At 49.0% G+C, this 18,316-nt stretch overlaps 4 protein-coding genes across 5 annotated transcripts; 2 read left to right on the top strand and 2 right to left on the bottom strand.

The window, feature by feature from the left end:
* The first annotated feature begins 3,097 nt into the window (after nt 1-3,097).
* On the top strand, nt 3,098-6,712 carry LOC112889739 (probable aminotransferase ACS12). The gene is made up of 4 exons (XM_025956505.1): nt 3,098-3,711; nt 3,796-3,948; nt 5,025-5,185; nt 5,272-6,712. Exons 1-4 carry the CDS (start codon nt 3,226-3,228, stop codon nt 6,128-6,130), a joined length of 1,659 nt encoding a protein of 552 aa, XP_025812290.1. The 5' UTR covers nt 3,098-3,225; the 3' UTR covers nt 6,131-6,712.
* Nucleotides 6,713-7,663: 951 nt separating this feature from the next.
* Nucleotides 7,664-9,769, bottom strand: LOC112890649. Its single transcript, XM_025957502.1, has one exon. It carries the CDS (start codon nt 9,767-9,769, stop codon nt 7,664-7,666), a length of 2,106 nt encoding a protein of 701 aa, XP_025813287.1.
* Nucleotides 9,770-9,917: 148 nt separating this feature from the next.
* On the top strand, nt 9,918-11,035 carry LOC112890018 (peptidyl-prolyl cis-trans isomerase CYP18-1). Its single transcript, XM_025956846.1, has 3 exons — nt 9,918-10,052; nt 10,144-10,380; nt 10,451-11,035. The coding sequence occupies exons 1-3, from the start codon at nt 10,050-10,052 to the stop codon at nt 10,691-10,693; spliced, it is 483 nt and encodes a 160-aa protein (XP_025812631.1). The 5' UTR covers nt 9,918-10,049; the 3' UTR covers nt 10,694-11,035.
* Nucleotides 11,036-11,235: 200 nt separating this feature from the next.
* Nucleotides 11,236-18,085, bottom strand: LOC112890017 (protein DECREASED SIZE EXCLUSION LIMIT 1). Of its 2 annotated transcripts, none has more exons than XM_025956844.1 (14): nt 17,807-18,085; nt 17,230-17,431; nt 17,037-17,099; nt 16,892-16,960; nt 16,368-16,492; nt 15,907-16,152; nt 15,766-15,821; nt 15,495-15,588; nt 14,843-14,909; nt 14,230-14,312; nt 14,034-14,125; nt 12,116-12,222; nt 11,829-11,892; nt 11,236-11,538 (listed from the first exon to the last, which is right to left on the bottom strand). In XM_025956844.1, exons 2-14 carry the CDS (start codon nt 17,349-17,351, stop codon nt 11,398-11,400), a joined length of 1,329 nt encoding a protein of 442 aa, XP_025812629.1. In that variant the 5' UTR covers nt 17,352-17,431; nt 17,807-18,085; the 3' UTR covers nt 11,236-11,397. The 2 variants fall into 2 exon arrangements, with proteins under 2 accessions (XP_025812629.1, XP_025812630.1); XM_025956845.1 differs by having other exon boundaries at nt 11,398-11,538; nt 15,907-16,106; nt 16,436-16,492; nt 17,807-18,084.
* Nucleotides 18,086-18,316: the final 231 nt, after the last annotated feature.

Raw genomic sequence — 18,316 nt, 5'->3', positions numbered from 1 at the left:
CCTTTTCAGTTACGAGGCTGGCTCTGGCTGCTGGGTGCAGCCAAGCGTCCACGTACGACGAGACCCTTTACTGCACGCTACGAGACAGACGCACACGGCGCGGCGGGCACGCCCGAGCCGGTACACAGGCGTCGCGTGCCCACAGGCCGGCGTGCGCGCGGACGGGACGGCACACCACGTGCACGGGCGCGACGAGTCGTTTGTACGAGCCTCCCTTCAGACGGCTGCGCGAGCAGGGGTGCTGTTGCCCTGTCTTTTTTGGTCTCTTGGAAAAGGTCAGGCAGCGCCGGTTCCGTTGCAGGCCGTAGTTGATTTGGGTTACCTGCCAATCCAAGATCCTTTATAAAATGAAATGATGAGCAACTATGGTATTTTACCTGACTAATTGAGGAGAATAGGTGGGCTAAAATGGCATTCCACGGCCCACTAGGAAAACACATGATCCGTGGGCCCGGTCCGATCCGAGGAACCGGCGCCTGCAGGTACGAGTACGATCATCCGATTAGGTCCGCCTTAAGATACGCGCAGGCGCGCGGCGATACGTACCGTATGCACAGTGTCGAGGCCAGAAGCTGCGCGCTGATTGGACTGGACCAAATCTGTAGGAGCTGTAGCCCCCTGCTGTGCGTGTGCTGGACCTGGTGGCAGCGGGAGGAGGCGACAGACACCACGGGCCCCTGAGTGGAGGAGGAGAGCTCGGTCGGACAGCTTGTTGGACGGCCCAGCGGCCTAGCGCGTCGGTTGGGCCAAATCTAAGTGTCTCGGCTGGTGATGGGCCTTGGACTGGGCCAAGGGTGGAAGAAGTGGAACCGCATGCTCGATTTCCGTTTCACCCGGTGCAGCTGCAGCTGTCTCTGGTCTCGTGGGGGACAAACGGAAGATGCTTCACGCACGCACATACTACACACACCAACAAGGAAAGGAGAGAGCAGTACAAAAAGAAAAAAGAGGAGAGAGAGCACGATTTAATCCCCTGCGTAACCGGAGAGTCCGGTCCGCGGCAGCTTTAGCCGGCGACACGAGAAGGAAGGCGAAAGGAGGATGACGCGCACCGGACCGGATGCTTTTTGTCCTGTTGGTGTTCCGCCTTTTGCAAAGAAGAAAGCGAAAGGGCCGAGTTCGCTCGCGGCCTGCCGAGTGTTGTTCGTTCCATGGACCAGTCATGCATGGATGGACGGCAACAACAACACCCGACGGAAACGCCGAGCAGTGGAATGAGGGCCGTCCGCTCCGTTGTCCGCGGATGCTTGTCATCATCAGCGATCAAATCCATGGTCCATGGAGGATCAGAGATTCAGAGCTACTGGAGCCGATGGCGGCCGCCCGCCGACGACGGGAGATCTGAGCAGGGCCCGCGCCATGGGATGCGTGTGGGTGCGTGGCCTCTGGCCTGGACAGGACGCAGATACTAGGCAAGAGCGCAATCCGATCGTGTGACCCAGATTCCTCGTCCAATCAGAAACAAAGAAACACGCACACAGAGAGAAAAATATCTTCGCTGGAATTCTTTGCCGTTCTGGGTGCCCCCAGCCGGTGCTTCGCTTATTCCAGCCGAGGAGAGCAGAGCTTGTAGTTACCGCAAGCACTGTGTTTTTAGTTTGTTAACTTAATGCTTACTCCGTTCTAAATTGTAGATTATTTTTACAAATTAAAATATATTAATTTTGCTATCTACGTAGATACAATGTATATCTGGACGCATAGCAAAATCTATATATTTAGATTTACTAAATCGATGTACAATTTAAAACGGAAGTAGTAATCTCTGTTCCAGTTTCACAGCCGGCGGTACGTGCGCAGTACTGGCTAGTGCTCTTCAGAGTTCAGATGGCCGAGGAGGCATCGGCATTTTTTGCCCTAGGAAATTCGTATTTTTATGGCAGGCTGAACCAGCTGTGGACAAAAAAAAAACAAATTAGATTGTTCCTTGCCTTTTTTTTTTCCTTCTCTCGAGTGTGATGCAGGTTCAATGAACCTGCCCAGGAATACCAGGGTCTATTGCTTGGTTAATCTGAGCTCCCAATGTTAACGATTTTTGCTCATCCTTTCTGTTCATTTCTTTCCGTTTGCTCCACTTCGCCTTTGCTACCTTCGGCGGGTGCTTCAGTTCAGAGACAACAGCTGGTTCCATAAAAATACTACGTAGTTGTAAGCATGTACCTGGACGCAAAGAGACCTTTTTTTGCGTGTTCATGTCTTGATGCGTCAGTTGTGCCACCTGTGACGTCACTGATCGCCAACCCAACAAGAAACGGGGGGCCGCATAGGTCACGGCCCAGACCACACCAGCTTGGGGAGCGCAGCTCCTGGTGCCTCCTCGCCGTCCCTCCTGCCGTGCCCGCCGCGCCACGGCTCTCGGCGGCCGGAAACGGCCAACGCGCCTCGTCATTTTCCGCAACAGTTGTGCGCCCCGTCCCGTCCCCTTCCGTCCCTTGTTAGCTCAGCAGGTCGCTCGCTGCCTCCGATGCGAACAAGAGCGGCAGCTGGGACGGAATCGTTCGTTGCCTCTCTTGTTCCTTGCGACCAACGGAGCTGAGAGTTCGATGGGTTTTTTTTTCTTTTTTTTGGTGCTGCGAGAAAGAAGAAGAACACGAAGAAAACGGAACGGAGCGAGGAGCACGCATCATCATTCATCAACCACACCGTTGCGTGCCGTGTGCATGCGTGCTTGTCCTTGCTGAAGCAACTCGACAGCCACCACTCCAAGCGGGCAACTGGCGTCGCCGGGTAGGCTGCAACATGAGGTGATCGTTCAAAGAAAAATGACAGTGTCATTAGTCGTTAAGCACGGTTAGTTCCGTACAATACAGAGATGGCTACCGTTAGCACACCCACGGTCGGCTCCGTTCCGTTGGCTCGCTGGCTGGATGCTGAACTCGGGAACGGTCGGCTGGCGTGGAATGGACAACGGCCTCCCCCCACCTGAGCCGAGCCAACGGGGTTCGTATCGTATCGTTCGTCCACCGCCCTGCGCCAGAAGCGGCAAGCAAGACGCCAAGCCCGGCGTCCCCCCACCGCGCCGCCCCCCCCCCCCCACCCCCCCCTTCTCCTGCTTCTCCTCGGCCGCCGCCGCCACCACCACCACCCAGCCAGCCAGTTGGCCCCCGCGCGCCCGCCCTCCCAAACCCCCAAACCCAGTCCCGCCCACCACCACACGCGCCACCCCCGCCCTATGCCGCCCCGGCGCCGCCGCGCGCCCCCCACGACGCCGCCGCGGCAGCGCCCATGAGGGACAACGACAACGACTTCGGCCCCGCCGCAGCCCGCAATAAGAAGCAGCAGCCCTCGCCGTCGCGCGACCGGGCGGCGCGGCCGCGCGCGGACGGCGGGATGCGCATCGTGGTGCCGCTGCAGGGGGTGGTGCAGGGCCGGGGCGGCCTGGTTCTCGGCTCCCTCATCCCCTGCGCGCTCTTCTACTTCCTCCAGCTCTACATCAAGCGCAACCGCCCCCCGGCGCCCGGGTCCCCGCCGGGCTCCGCCTCCGCCGCGGGGAACGCCAACTCCGCCTCCTCCCCGATCCACCGCTCCCTCTCGCGGGGCCTCCTCACCCCGCGCGCAGCGCTCCCCGCGCTCTCCGCCCGCGGCGCAGTCGTGCGGGCCGGGGACGAGGACTCACTCTACTACGCGGGGCTCCGCCGATGCGCCGACGACCCGTACCACCCGGCGTCCAACCCCGACGGCCTCATCAACCTCGGCCTCGCCGAGAACCACGTAGGAATCGCGTTATCCCCTTCCTTCCTTCCTTTTTTTTTTCCTCCGAGGAGTTTGTTCAGAGGTAATGATGGATACGCGCAGCTGTCGCTGGATTTGGTGGGCCGCTGGATGGAGGAGCACGCGGGGGCGGCGATGCTGGACGGGATTGCGGGAGTCGGGGAGGACGCCAGGGACCTCACCATCCGGGGGCTCGCCACCTACCAGCCGTACGACGGGATACTTGACTTGAAGATGGTAGGCTAACGGAATCCGCCTTGATTCCCTTCCTGTTCTTCCGTCCATAAAACTTCTCATTCCATGATTCTATCTGCAAGATGCGATCTGTGTCTGGCCAAATTTTGCTTTGCTTTGGAATTGGCCACCTAGGTTCCATCGACCAGAAAAGTTTTTGCCAATCTTAAGAACTTATGGTGTAGACGGTAGTACTGCTTCATTCAACCTGTGGAGTAGTATGATGGATTGTTTCTCATGTGTGGATCATTTTAGTTTTTCTTTCCTCTTTCAGAAAAAGTTCCTGTGGTATCGACACTTTTTAGGTTACTGTTTTGATTCGGTGGATTATCCTAGAGACAGTGTTGTTGGTACCTCAATCAGAGAGAACAGTATTGATTAATCATTGAATTGTTGTAAAACAAGACAACTGGAGTTAGCCTCTAAGCCTGGTGTGGGGTATCATTGTTCCTATTTTTTCATGGTGTTGTGTAATTTTGTTCGTTTCTTTTTCCTTTTGATTTTTCGTAGCCATATACATGGTATCTGAAGCAGATGGGAATGGGACAAAGAGTCACCATTCCAGCTCTGTTTTTTCTTGGTTGTCATTCTAGGCATATGGGATCCTTGGTGGCTGGAATTGCACTATTTGTCAAATCTTGACTCGATTTGATAGACCTCCTTGTTTTGATCAGCTTGTTCCTAAAGTTGTGAATATTTCAAGTATTAGTTACATGTTCTGTGCCTTTAACTGCTGTGAATCTGACGTGAGATTTTACATTGTATTATCCTGCTACGTACGAATTTTTTTTTAATGTTGAATGGTATGCTGCTAAAACACCTAGTTCCCAACTGAAGTCGGTAAATATGGTTCTGCTTATTGGATTTGAAACATTCCCTTTTACCTTATTTTCCGTTTTCGCTCATTGCTGTAAAGAACTTAATTCCAGCTTATTCATTCAGGGAATCTAAGTAACCTGTTCTGAATTATGAACGCTGCATGGAAAGTGGGACTAGTACATGTTTTGTGCTCTACTTCCATGAATCCCAATTTGTTTTGGTTTTCGGTGTGATAATTAATTTCCAAATATGAATTTCAGGCTCTTGCTGGATTCATGAGGCAAATCATGCATGAATCAGTATCCTTTGATCCATCTCAAATGGTGATTACATCTGGTGCAACTCCTGCAATGGAAATACTGAGTTTCTGTATTGCTGATCCAGGGAATGCATTTCTTGTCCCATCACCTTACTACCCTGGGTAATTTTGCTCACTCTCTTGATACATTTCTATGCACGATTTTGATTTGAAGTGATGAGCTGACCTCGTCACTTTTGTTTCCGCAGTTGGGATAGGGACATAAAATGGCGAACTGGCGTGGAGTTGATACCTGTTCCGTGCCGTAGCACTGATAACTTTAACATTAGTATCACTGCTCTCGAAATAGCTTACAAACAGGCAAAGAAGCGAGGAGTAAGGGTTCGTGGGGTTCTCATATCTAACCCTTCCAACCCAACAGGAGGCATTGTGCCAAGGGAAACACTGCATGATCTTCTAGAATTTGCCGCAGAGAAGAACATACACTTCATTTCTGATGAAATATTTGCTGGTTCAACATACGGAAGTGACAAATTTGTCAGTGTGGCAGAAGTTGTGGATGAGCTAGAAGACTTTGATAAAGGCAGGGTTCACATCATATATGGACTCTCAAAAGACCTATCTCTTGCTGGGTTTCGAGTTGGAGTGATATATTCCTACAATGAAAACATTGTGGCAGCTGCTGCTAAAATTGCTCGATTCTCATCAGTGTCAACTCCAACACAACGCTTGCTTGTTTCCATGCTTTCAGACCAAAAGTTCATTTCAGAATACCTAACAGTTAACAGAGAGAGGCTCCGGAAAATGTACCATTTGTTTGTCGATGCTTTGAAACAAGTGGGGATTGAATGCTTCAAGAGCAGCGGAGGGTTCTATTGCTGGGCAGACATGAGCAGGTACATCCGGTCTTACAGCCAGAAAGGAGAACGCAAGCTCTGGGACAGGCTGTTGGAGGAGGCAAAGGTCAATGTCACTCCAGGTTCATCATGCCATTGCATTGAGCCTGGATGGTTCAGGTGTTGTTTCACAGCATTGAGTGAGGAGGACATTCCTGTCTTGGTGGAAAGGCTCAGGAGGGTTACTGATAGCCACAGGTCAAACAGTTAAGACTAGGTTCTTTTTCTTTCCAAACCCCTGAGGTATTGAAATAATCATATCTCGCAGGGTGCTCCACAGTGGAATGCAGGGGTGCTCAGGAAAAAATTGTGCAATCCATTTATTTTGGGTCATAGACATTGAGCATCTTCTTGCTACAGGAACCGGCAATTGCTAGAAGCCCCTTGACTGGTGGAAGGATGAGCAGTATTCTGAAAACATATTCATATTGGTCAGCTGTCCGCTGTTTCGGATGAGCCATGATGCTGCGGCACTCTGGATGGTTACACCCTCTTGCTCTCAGTTGCTTCCTTTGTAGCACTGTAGGTGATTCAGATGACGAATTGCTCATCTGGTGATAATGTTGAGGCGCCGAGCTGAGCCAATCCTTACATCCGGATCCTGTCTTCTTTTTTTCCTTTTTATTTTTCTTTTGGTTCTTTGGTTACATAAGTAGTTCAGGTTTGGGTTTTGTAAAGCAATGGTTCCTGCATGTGCCAGGGTTTTGAACGCTGTTTATACATTGCGACTGAAAGTGATTTATTTTTATTTTTTTGGGTGTGTGTGTGTGTGGGGGGGGGGGGGGGGGGGGGTCATGAACAAAACAAGTTAGTCAATGAAGGGGCGGGGAAATAATGAAAGAATTATGTGTTACAATCTTTACTTGTTTCTTGGAAGAAGGGGGAGACATCTACCGTACTTGTGGAGTGAACATATCGAGTGACCAAAATGCCTCTGGCAACTCAATATGTCTTTTCGGGCCAAGTAATTGGGGAAGGAATTAAAGAAAAGGTCTTTTTGAGATGAAGAAATGAGATATCGACAGAACCTTCTTACTAGTTTTGAAGCTTTAGTTGGATTCTCATAATGTCATCGTTATTCCTTAGGAGATGTTCTGTGTCTGATGTTTGACCTTGAAATTTGATGTGTGTTGACAGAGGTTCAGCTCTAGCTATCAGCTACAGTTTCTAAACGCCCACCAAAACTCTGGAAATCAGGTATTAGTGCATCAGCTGTAGTAAAGTAACTATTTGTGGGACTGCTGTATTCCACCACAAATCTTGTCCAACCAAGGTCTTGTTCCGGTTTGACGTGTATTGGGAGGGATTGGCTGGGAATTGAACCATATTTCGTTCAATTCCATGCTAGTTCCTGCCAAACATTGCACAACCGGGACAACGAATTAGCGAATGCCCCTTCGGCTGAGAAACCACACAAAAGCAAATCAGCCACCAACTCCACTTTATTACACAAAATATAGCACACTGCTAGCTTACAACACGACCATGTGAAAAACAAGATTCACCCTGTACCCAAATTGACTTCAAATGTAACGGACGAATGTTCATGAGAAGCCACATAACAGTAGTATCAGACAGCAACTCTGCTTTATTCATACACAAACAGCACACTGCTAACATACAAACGCAGTCATGTGAAAACAAGATTCACCCTGTACTTTACCCAAATTAACTTCCAATATGACGAGCGAACATTCATAATAAATCAATTACTCGGGCGGAAGATGAAGAATGTTCTGATTGCTCAGACAGGCGAATCACGTGCAGGGGCACCATTGTTACCTCCTCCCGCACCGTCGGTCGTCGAGGGGCGCTCCAGAATGCCGGCGTGTGTGAGCAGTGCCCAGAGATGGGTCATGAACTCCCCTCCGGCGGCGAGCTTCTCGGCGTGGATCTCAACATTGCTTGACGGCGCGAGGAAGAGGATGAACTCGGCCCAGAAGTCGGCCAGCACCTTCCACCTCCGCGCCTCCGGAACCACGCCCCTGAGCTCTCTCCCGAGCCTGCCCCCCAGCTCCAGGATTGTGCCGCTGCTGTCGCTTGCGAGGGCCATCATCGTCAGCTTCTCACACCTGCTGCTCACAGTGTCACACCCGGTGAGGCTTTTCCGAGCTTCCATGACCACGGCGTCGAAGATGCGCTGGGTGTCGTAGCCATGGCCGGGTAGCATGTCCGGAACAAAAGCTACGAGGTAGGCGCAGTAGTCCGACAGCGTCTTGGCGACACGGTGGTCGCCGGTTCGGGGAACCGGGTGCCCATCCATGGCGATGGTCGTCCCGATGTGCCATACGAGAATGTTGTGGATGTTTGTGGGCAGGGTGCAGGCCCATGAGAACTGGCTTAGCAGCTGATTTCTGGCCAGAGCCGACTGCCCATCGTGTAGCTGCCCATTGCTCTCTTTGAACCCAGAAAGGACGCGCTCGATGATTTCACGTGTCAGCATGGTCTTTCTCCCAGCCTTCTGCCCCTCTCTTGTTTTGTCTACCAGACCCAGTGACAAGAGCGGCAGCACATTCCACGAGTGGTAGTCGAAGTCCAGTAGCAGGGAGTATTGCCCAAATGCTCTCTGCCACAAAATCTCTGATCTACCATTTCTAGAAAGTTGAGACATCGCTGTCTCCCACGTGGGTTGTTTGTGGCTATGGAGCTCGTCCACTATTTCCCACCTCCGGTCCATGGTGGGAGGTAAAAAGGACAATACTAAAACAATGATAAGCAGCACAATGGTTACCCAGCGAGTAACATCGGTTCCATGAACTCTCTGTTCCAAATTGCTACGATGGTAGTGCCGGCTAAATGCTCCAGAGATACTATTCCAAACAGTAACAGTTACTACAACATTAACAAATGTCAAGAACCAGAACATATAATTCTTGGTGTCGTATCTTGTGTAGAGGAAATCATATAGGAATGCCAACTCGTCCTCTATAACTGCAAAAGCACGGCCATAGTTACCTTCTTCAGAGATGAGCCCATAAAGCACGAAATCTAATGTCTTGGCGCGGCCAGCTTCCCCGATCCGGTATCCACACAATCTGCGCTTCAACAATTTAAACAACGAAAAGGAGAGCGCAACATCCTTTATTGTTTCCACAGCTCCCGTGGTGAGAACGTCCTGACCCTCGATCCATCGCCACACCGAATCAATGGTGGTGCATTTGGTCCCAGGCCCCTGTCTATATTCAGGTGCCGTGGGAAGCAAGGAAGCTACTTCTTCTTCACCATGGAATATGTACCTGTAACCTTCCATGGTTTTAGGATTCGGAGCGACGTCCGGAAGTATCAGCTTATGCTCGATCATCATGTAATCAGCAACCACTTTCGACTGCTTCAGCAAACCTCCTTTTTTGCTCGCGTTGCTCAAAACCGCGGACTTTCTGTATGTCAAAATGACGCTCTGAATCCAGAAAATCCAGACGGTTGCGGTGTAGCATGTGTTGTGACCTTTGCTATTCACAATCAGCCAGAGCACGAGGACGATCTGCAGCACGTGCTGCACAAGCACCCTCTTCCTCTGCTCAATGTCATGGATGCTGTAAACCGAGAGGGAATCGGCACTCACTTGGATGAGGAGGAGGATGCTGCCCCACAGGACGAACGTCTGGTCACGGAATGGACCGTCCTGCAGCAGCCCGATGGTGTAGGGGCCAAGCACGGTGAAGAGCGTGTACACCGCCCACACGAAGCAGCGGAAGAACTCATGGCTATGCCGCCGCCGGCGTGAGCCAAGCAACTCGACGAGGATCCAGATCAAGGCGCTGAAGAGGACGAAGACTTCCACGCGCACCAGCCGGCCCTGGGTGCTGCTCCAGCTCTGGGCAAAGGTTGTCGTGGAGTTCCGGATCCCCATTGGCTTCTCCAGTGTCTGTGGCTTCTCCAAACTAGTCCAGGCTAGAGGTAGAGGGAGAAGGGGCAAGCCAGGTTTTAACCTGAATGGTGATGAAAGGTATCTGCGCATTCACAAGAAATGAATCCCTGCCTATACGGTGGCCCAGCCCAGCCCGATAGGGCCCAACAAGCCCACGCAGCCTCCTTCTTCGTCTACACCTTCCCCGCTCGGCCCGCACAGCACAAGACACCACACCCGTCGTCTGCCTCGCCGCCTCCCCTCTCCCCCCCACGCCGGAGCCATGGTGAGCCTCTCCCCCCTTCCTTCCCTCGCTCTCCTTGGCTCGATTCTCTCCCTGACTGACCGAATCGACGGGCGGATGGCTTTGCTTGCAGTCAGTGACGCTGCACACGAACCTGGGCGACATCAAGTGCGAGGTGTTCTGCGACCAGGTGCCCCGCACGGCGGAGAACTTCCTGGCCCTCTGCGCCAGCGGCTACTACGACGGCACCGTCTTCCACCGCAACATCAAGGGCTTCATGATCCAGGGCGGCGACCCCACCGGCACCGGCAAGGGCGGCACCTCCATCTGGGGCACCAAGTTCGCCGACGAGTTCAGGGAGTCCCTCAAGGTACCACTGATCTGATTGATGATCTCTCTTCTCCCCCGCCGCCCACTGACTGTGCTCGATGGGTGGGCAGCACAACGCGAGGGGGATCATGTCGATGGCCAACAGCGGGCCCAACACCAACGGCAGCCAGTTCTTCATCACCTACGCCAAGCAGCCGCACCTCAACGGCCACTACACCGTCTTCGCCAAGGTCATCCACGGCTTCGAGGTCCTCGACCTCATGGAGAAGGCGCAGACCGGCCCAGGGGACAGGCCGCTCGCAGAGATCAGGCTCAACCGCGTCACCATCCACGCAAACCCACTCGCCGGATGATCCATCACCAGGACCCGTGGTTGCAGCTTGAATCTTCTGCTACTGCGAGCACATCGTATCGCAATGGTGGATGTAACGGATTTGCGAAGCAATTTCTTGCCCACCCTGAATTGTGAATTGTGATGTGTGCTGTAATATCACAGGACGAATCAGCAAAATCTGCAGCGCCTAATGCTGATAATGTTATGACCTGTAGGGTTCTCCCCTGACATGATTATTGGTTGGTAGCCGTTTATGCTGCCAGAGGAAATCGAATGGAGCCATGGCCTGAATGTTATGGCAAGACATAAGTTGGTGTCTGTAGTGACAGTCCAAATATTTGCTTGGTTCTTTCTGTCCAAATAATTCTCAGCTGCCTGGGTTGCAACTTCTGACGTGCTTGTCCTTTATCGACATGTAGCTCTGATCGCCGCCTGGGATTATATGGGAATTCAAGAGAAATTTGCACTGTTTCTTGCAAATTTACCTGTTTGCCTATCATGACTTCCTGCTGTATTGTGTGATCACCGTCAGCCATGACAGAAAAACTCACCATCACACGATTGCGATAACTTCAGATTTTCACTTCACCCACCGCATGAACATTTCAGTAGGCAGAAACATCGCGCTTAGCGGGGCAAAAAAAAACCCCTCAAATATTTCCCTCATACAAACAAAGAGGTAACATCCACTGATCCACTTTTCAGCACTGAAGTCCCAATAAATTAACAGGAGACCTCATCCGATTTCACGGCGTCTAATTTGCTTTGGGGTTTTGGGGGATAGAGCTCCCACAATGCAACCGTGGTATCCGTCGAGCAGGAAGCCATCAGCTTGCAGTCAGATGAGAAAGTCACCGCATTGCACTGTAAGCAAGAAAGAGAAGCATTAGAATTGCATGGTCAGCAGAAATTGGACGAGTGGATGTGGGGTAGTAACTGGACTGACAAACGAGTATCAATCTAGCACCAAGCAGGAACAAATGCAAATTATATGCAGGTTCTGATATGAGAGAATGGTAATGTTATAATTCTTTTTTTCTGAATTTGGAGAATAGCTCATGGAGGTAACATCCATATCAACTTGCCAAGTTATGCAAGACATACAGAACATGAAAAGAAGGTTAGGAACACAATCAGATCAACGAGTTGCATACCGAATCACTGTGATACTTCAACACAGCTAGAGCATTTCCTTTGTTGTAGTTATACACTCGAATCCTGCAAGAGTAAAACCACTGAAGAATCACACAAATGCAACAATTGCAAACTTAAAATCCAGCAACTATAAGAGATTACAATATGGAGTCCTCCACATTCTCTCAGTGGCCTCTAGGATCATTTTTAATCACTAACAAGTTGATACAGGAACACCACTTAAATAGGTTTAATTGCTGCCCCTAGTCGACAGTATAAACAGTAAAAGCCAAGAATGGGGGAAAACCTGTGATCCCAACCGGCGGTTGCAGCGATCTTGTTGTCTGGCCGAATCGTTGTGCCAGCTATACCCGGTCGCTCAAGTTCTATCTCTTTTCTAAGAGTAAATGCACCCTGTAATCAGAAGGGAAAAAAAATCATGACAACATAGTGTGAGGCAACAAGACCTGAATTCAAAAGTTGTGGTTCACTGTGCAAATGCACGCACACAGATTTTCTTAAAACAACACACTATATCTCGGAGTCAAGATGACGTTTATAACAGAAGTGACAAGCAGATTAAATGGAGTTGCTGCAGGCTTGCAGAATGCAGAGGCAGGGCTCAGAAGCATGGCCTGCCTGGGATCTGGCTGGCCTGTGGTCAATAAGGGCATCCGGAGTGTATGAGGTCTAACCGGCCTTAATTGTGGGTCCCACGGTGGGATGAGGTCGGGTCTGCTGTGTATGAGACCGAACGGGTCTTAAAGGTGGGCCCCGCTTCATGACTAAAAAAATCTTTCATTCTCTCCACCGGATTCCTGATGTCTCTCCTGCTCTCCATCTCTCTTCCCCATCTCCGGTCATTCTCCTAGCGCCGGGCTGCCCGCCGTGCGCGCGCCTGCCTAGGGGTGAGGTCCCGTTGCTGCGGCCTCCTTTACCCGTCCCGACTGCGCAGCAACGGGGCACCATCTCTGATGGCGGTTGCTGGGAGGCAGATCCCTGCCGGAGACTCACAGGAGAGCAGTGGAGGCACGAGGGCCGCCGGCGTCAGCCTCCGCGAGACCCTGGCGGCGTTGCCTCCTCTCACGTCCCTCGCGCTGCCTCCTCGCCGAGCCCGCACGTGAGCCATCCGCGCGGATCCAGGCCATGGACACCACTAAGCTGCAACAGCTCAAGGCTGAGCTCTACACCCCTCTCTAATCTTCCTCATCGTGGCAACGGCAACGACAGTGGCACCGACGCCAGCGAAATCAATTTTTTACTGGTTGAGGTTGGGTCGGAAGCTTGAGGCCGACCTCAAGCTTTTTCCGCTTGAGACCTCCTTTAAGACCGGTACCGGAGTGTATGAGGTCGACCCTATGTGGCTTACGACCCCCTTATTTCCAACACTACTGATGCCCTAAGGCCAAGCCTGGGTCAAGACTGCAGATGGTCCAACCTGTCCTTGTCAGCTGGCAACCCATCCATGATCCATCCATCCCTAAATGCTTCCCTCTCCTGAGATCACCATCTAAGTCACACTAACGCCAAAAGTGAGCAGGCAAGAGTAGCTCATTTTGCAGATCCGACCTCACCAGAAACATAAATCCGACCAGATATGCAGAATATTTTGACCATTATCACCGGAATAGCAAAACTGCAGCTCTGTATAGAGACTAACACATACTCCTCCCATTAGAAATTACCAGGCTTATTTCATTTCGTTAGGAAAAGCATTTGAGCAACAATTACTCTATTAATACATAATTTATGTGTCACAAAATTGATGTTATTATATTCATATTAAAAAATACTTACTCATGATTATATTTTTATATATCACATAAATGATGTATTAATGGGTAAATTGTTGGTCAAAGTCTTATCACAACAGGACGAAATATAAAAAACGGAGGGAAATAATACATAATGTTGCACATTCATTAGATACAAAAATTTAATCAATGGAATTTAGCTAGCCCCAAAACATGTTTATCATGTGCCATGATAAAATCTTGTAGGCACTTCGTGTATGTATTATGACATTTACATAAACTTGGTAGAAAATAACTAATGATGCATTGACAAAGATAAACTTGAGAACCCACAAGAAATACAAGGTACAATCAGACTTGTAGTAAACAAGTACAAAGCGAAGATCATTACCCACAGGCCACAGCACGTGATTTCCATGACAAGGATAAAGATTTACAAGTAGCAAGGAAAGGGAATATTCAAGGGCAAACCTTTGGATGATCAAGCGTGAAAATGACTACTTTATCATCAGCGCCTCCTGAGATTCCACCATTGCAAGACGCATCGATAGCAATGGATAAAGCTGCAGACCAGCACCTTATTAGATCATGCCTTTTCCAGCAACTATTATTGGAAAATAGAAGTTAAACAGCTAGGATGTAACACTGAGAGCGGTCACAATGAGACCTGATTCTGAATGATACTTCACTGAAGATATAGGTAACCCAGGCTTTCGTACATCCCACCAGAGAGTGCTTCCATCTTCGTAACTGGTTCCAATAAAACCAGAGCTTTGTTACTAACCCATTACGTAAACTGAAAACGAAATTCAGCAGCAACAATCCAACAGAAGTTCAGCAAAAATAGAAGTTAAACAATAATGACTGTGCAAAGATATTTTTCTTGCGAATCCAATATAAAGGTTGCTATAACCACCCCCAGAAGCATATGTAGGGATGCAAGTTATATTTATTTTGGGTCATTGGGTCGACTCAAAAACTTGATAAAATGAACTAGAATGGCATTGTGCGTAATTAATTTAGGAGGAGAAATGAACTAGGATGGCATGCCATCGTAATTATTTAGTTGACCCATAAAACACCATTGGGTACCCACTTGCATCCCTGCATATGACAGGATTTTCTTAGACCAAGCAGTTAGCATGTGGCCAAAGAGTGAATAGTGGAAGTGCATAGAAGCCAAGGTAACTTGTTTAATCCTCAAGCAATTAAGATCAGGACAGAGGCCAAACAAAGAAAGGGACAAATTGGGCTTGCAAAAGCTAAATCCGGATGTTAACCTTGACAAAATATTCACATAGCCTGCAGATTCATAGGGGATGAAAGCTTGCACAGCCATGCAGAGTCCTACAATCAACAGAATAAGTTACCATCAATCAGTTGAAGCACATATAATGATATTGAACACTTCAAAGGGAGTTTAATGACTGCCCTGCAAATATTGAGCACTACACCACATTCTAGTATCAAATTATTGAAGGGGGATCCATCCTAGATCATATCTATATACATCCTTGTTCCAGAGTCTAGTGATGCCAGAGGGGTTAGGCTCCACAGGAAAAGTTTAAGGGCTGCTGAAAAACAATAGGTTCTGGGATAAGGGTAGGAGTCGAGTATCTTTCTGTAAAGTGTCCAATGGCTGGTTATAATCTTGAATATACCCCATATAACAGAAGCAAGAAAAACAGTGTCATAACCCATAAATATTTTTTTTCACAAACAGATAAATTTAAGGAGAAATAAGGAAATACCATCATCCAAGTCAGAGATATAATCATTTTCACTAATGCATCTCTTAGTACTATCACCAATTGGTTATCTTTAGGATTGTAAATATCTGAAGGCTCTACAAATAATGAGTTCAGGATAGTAACACATATTTTGTCGTGAGACAAAACAACTACAGCTGGAATGGTGCACTTGAAAACAGACCTTTTTGCTTAGTAGGGTGATCTTTTGTATTAGCGCTTGATGATTGTGGCAAGCTTATTATCTTCCTTGCACTTGTAATGTCCCAAAGTTCAACCTGCGGGTTTTCTCTTTTTCAGTTAACGAATCAAATGAAAATAATGGTAAGAAAATTAAATAAAACAAAAGTTCAGACAGCTTCCTGTATTGCATCAGCTCATCCAAGTATTCTACGGTACTAATTTCATACAATAGATCAACTTTTGCACAAAAGGTAACACAGTCATGGACTAACCTGGGATGATTCTTGACCAGCAATTGCCATCATATTTTGTCCAGTAGAGGTAATGCCTAGTAAACCAATACATAATAAAGTCGATGATGAGAAAGAACCAACAGAGAGTTATCTGACTTTACCAGAGTGATTGCACAATACCTTCTCCATGCTCTTGGGGACCTTCTGTAGGATTTACAACATGAGATTCTGTATTTTCTTCAGTGGCTTCTCTTGGTGGCTCTGCATCACTAGTTTCACAGCTTGAGCCCGATCTCACGGAATGGGTAAAAGAAGGAGACTTTACAAGTGACATCTTACAGAAATGGTATGTGCTTGTTTTGACTGTTAATATGGGCCTCCTAGAAGAAGTTAAAAAGAATGGATGAGAAAATTCATCCCGCGGCACTGCAATTCAGGGATAAGAATGGAAGCTTCCGAGTAAAGACTCCATTGATGAATTTTAAGACTTGTAACATTCAAAACATCATGTGTCTATGTGTATATGTGCACATTCCTTTGACATTGACGTTCGTCAGAGTTTATTTCTTACTAATCATGTCCCAGATTATGCTCTAAGGTAAAGATCTCAAATCTCTTTATCAAAACGGAAATGCACGGACCTGCATATTGTGTCCAAACAAAACTTTTGTTCCATCTTCTAGCAGAGTGCACGGACAAGAAGTCATACCGTGAGAGGCCAGCTTCTTCAATCACCCAGCATTTACAAGTTCCATCCCTACCCTGGCTGCATCAGAGTATCAACACCAAAAATATAAAAATTCGATCAATGCCCAAAATTATGCTGCACTCGGCATCTCTGTAACATGCAATGTGCTGAAGCTGTCTGAAATGTGTAATCAGATTGATGAATAGTCTAGTTATAAGGGGCATTTTACATAGGGATCCAGATCAAATAAATCTTAAAATCACTGGGAGGTTGAATTGTCCTCCTGGTACAGTTACAATTCGACAAAGCTATGTTCTGAGTTGCAGTTCATACATGAAAATATTACACTGATTCAAATAAGTTTCCCTTCATAGCTACTATCCATTACATTACATGTATCTAGTCTTAACTAGAAAAACAGTTCATCTAGGCTTGTGCAATTCCTGACGAAATTCACATTCACATCTACGCACTAACCTGATGATCTTGTTTCCCAGTCCGGCACCAGCAGCCACCGAGTACACCCCGGCCGTCCCGCCATGAGCCCTACACAATCCCACGCAATCGCATCAAAACGCCCGATCGAACCACCCGTCGTAGCAGGAGGGGGGCAGCTACGAACCAGACTGAGGAGGCGGTGCGGTGGCTCGCGGTGTCCCAGGCCCTGAGCTCCCCGTCGGCCGCGCTGGGCGAGCAGCACCAGAGAGGAGACGTTACACACCACTCTTAGGAGAAGGGGTTCGCAGCACGAGGCCGCTGCGGAGGATCGGGGAGGGGTTTAGAGCTTGGGGGAGAGGGGAGAGAGTGGAGAGTACCCGGAGAAGAGGAGCGGGAGGGAGGGATGGAAGCAGGCGTCATTGACGGCGGCGCGGTGGCCGCGGAGCACGGCGGCGGGGTCCGGCGGAGGGCGGCGGCGGGGCCGCTCGAGGCTGGCCATCTCGCGCCTGTGCAAGCGGACTCGAACCGAACGGAACGACGGCTGACGAGACTGTTCGAGAACGTTTGTACTCTCTCCCGCTGACCAGAGTAAAAACGTATTTAACAAGAAATTCACAAGCGTTCGTGGAACGAAATCAAAACAATCTGAATTTATTTTTCCATCTTGTTGCTATCACCTTACTACGTTCATCCTAAATTATAATTTATTTTAACTTAATTTTTTCTAGATATATATCTCTTAATACGATTCACGCACCAAATGACGCCATGGCGGAGTGGCAGGTTTTCACCTCTAGAACCACTTATCTAAGTGCTTAAAGTACTCAAACTAATCCACGTACCGATAGTTCAGCAGCAGCGATAGCCAAAAATACTTAAATTGTATGATTTAGATTATATCTCTAATTCCAAATCTAATTGTACAACAAACTCAAGAAAAATTTGAAAAAAAACCTAACCAGTGCCGAGTCGGTTCATCCCCGTATTACTAGCTCTTGATGTTGTCCAAGTTTCAGGCTGTACCTGCACTACACTCCCTGATTATTGTCCAAGTTCAACGGAAGGTTCATCAGGCGTAGGAGCGGGAGAAAAAAAAAGATCTCAATGTTCTGGTCTTCTAGGCGAGGCGCTGTGCGTCCGTGCCGGCCTCCAGGCGCCGTGCCCCAGCCGCTGGCCGATGCGCGGGCGCGCTCTGCCTCCTCCACGTGCTCCGCCTGGCCGCCGGAATGAATAAAGGTCGCCGCTCCCCGCTCGCCCGCTCATCCGCTTGGGTGCGTTTGGTCAAGCAGCGAAGTGGAATGGAGCGGGTCCGTCTAGATTTTAGGAATAGAGTCGCTCTGTTCTATGTTTGGTAAACTGGAATGGAGCGGTTCTGTTTTTTGTTTTTTTAGTTGCAGAGTGAACTGGAACAGAGCGGCTCCATCCTGTGTTTGGTTGAGGAGTTAAGTAAAGTAGAATCTGTGC

This window comes from Panicum hallii, chromosome 4 (assembly GCF_002211085.1).
Source record: "Panicum hallii strain FIL2 chromosome 4, PHallii_v3.1, whole genome shotgun sequence".
In the NCBI taxonomy this organism is placed as follows: domain Eukaryota; kingdom Viridiplantae; phylum Streptophyta; class Magnoliopsida; order Poales; family Poaceae; genus Panicum; species Panicum hallii.
The sequence above is the reverse complement of the archived record's forward strand: the minus strand, read 5'-3'. Positions and strand labels throughout refer to the sequence as shown.

Bases quoted from the DNA above. Each gene is read 5' to 3' on its own strand.
- LOC112889739 (XM_025956505.1), top strand. From the start codon at position 3,226: ATGAGGGACAACGACAACGACTTCGGCCCCGCCGCAGCCCGCAATAAG. The intron at 3,949-5,024 runs GTAGGCTAACGG...TATGAATTTCAG, and splicing joins GGATACTTGACTTGAAGATG to GCTCTTGCTGGATTCATGAG. The intron at 5,186-5,271 runs GTAATTTTGCTC...TTGTTTCCGCAG, and splicing joins CCATCACCTTACTACCCTGG to TTGGGATAGGGACATAAAAT.
- LOC112890649 (XM_025957502.1), bottom strand. From the start codon at position 9,769: ATGGGGATCCGGAACTCCACGACAACCTTTGCCCAGAGCTGGAGCAGC.
- LOC112890018 (XM_025956846.1), top strand. The intron at 10,381-10,450 runs GTACCACTGATC...ATGGGTGGGCAG, and splicing joins AGTTCAGGGAGTCCCTCAAG to CACAACGCGAGGGGGATCAT.
- LOC112890017 (XM_025956844.1), bottom strand. From the start codon at position 17,351: ATGGCCAGCCTCGAGCGGCCCCGCCGCCGCCCTCCGCCGGACCCCGCC. The intron at 15,589-15,765 runs GTTAGTCCATGA...GAAAACCCGCAG, and splicing joins CTGGTCAAGAATCATCCCAG to GTTGAACTTTGGGACATTAC. The intron at 11,539-11,828 runs GTATGCAACTCG...TCTTGCTTACAG, and splicing joins TGAAGTATCACAGTGATTCG to TGCAATGCGGTGACTTTCTC.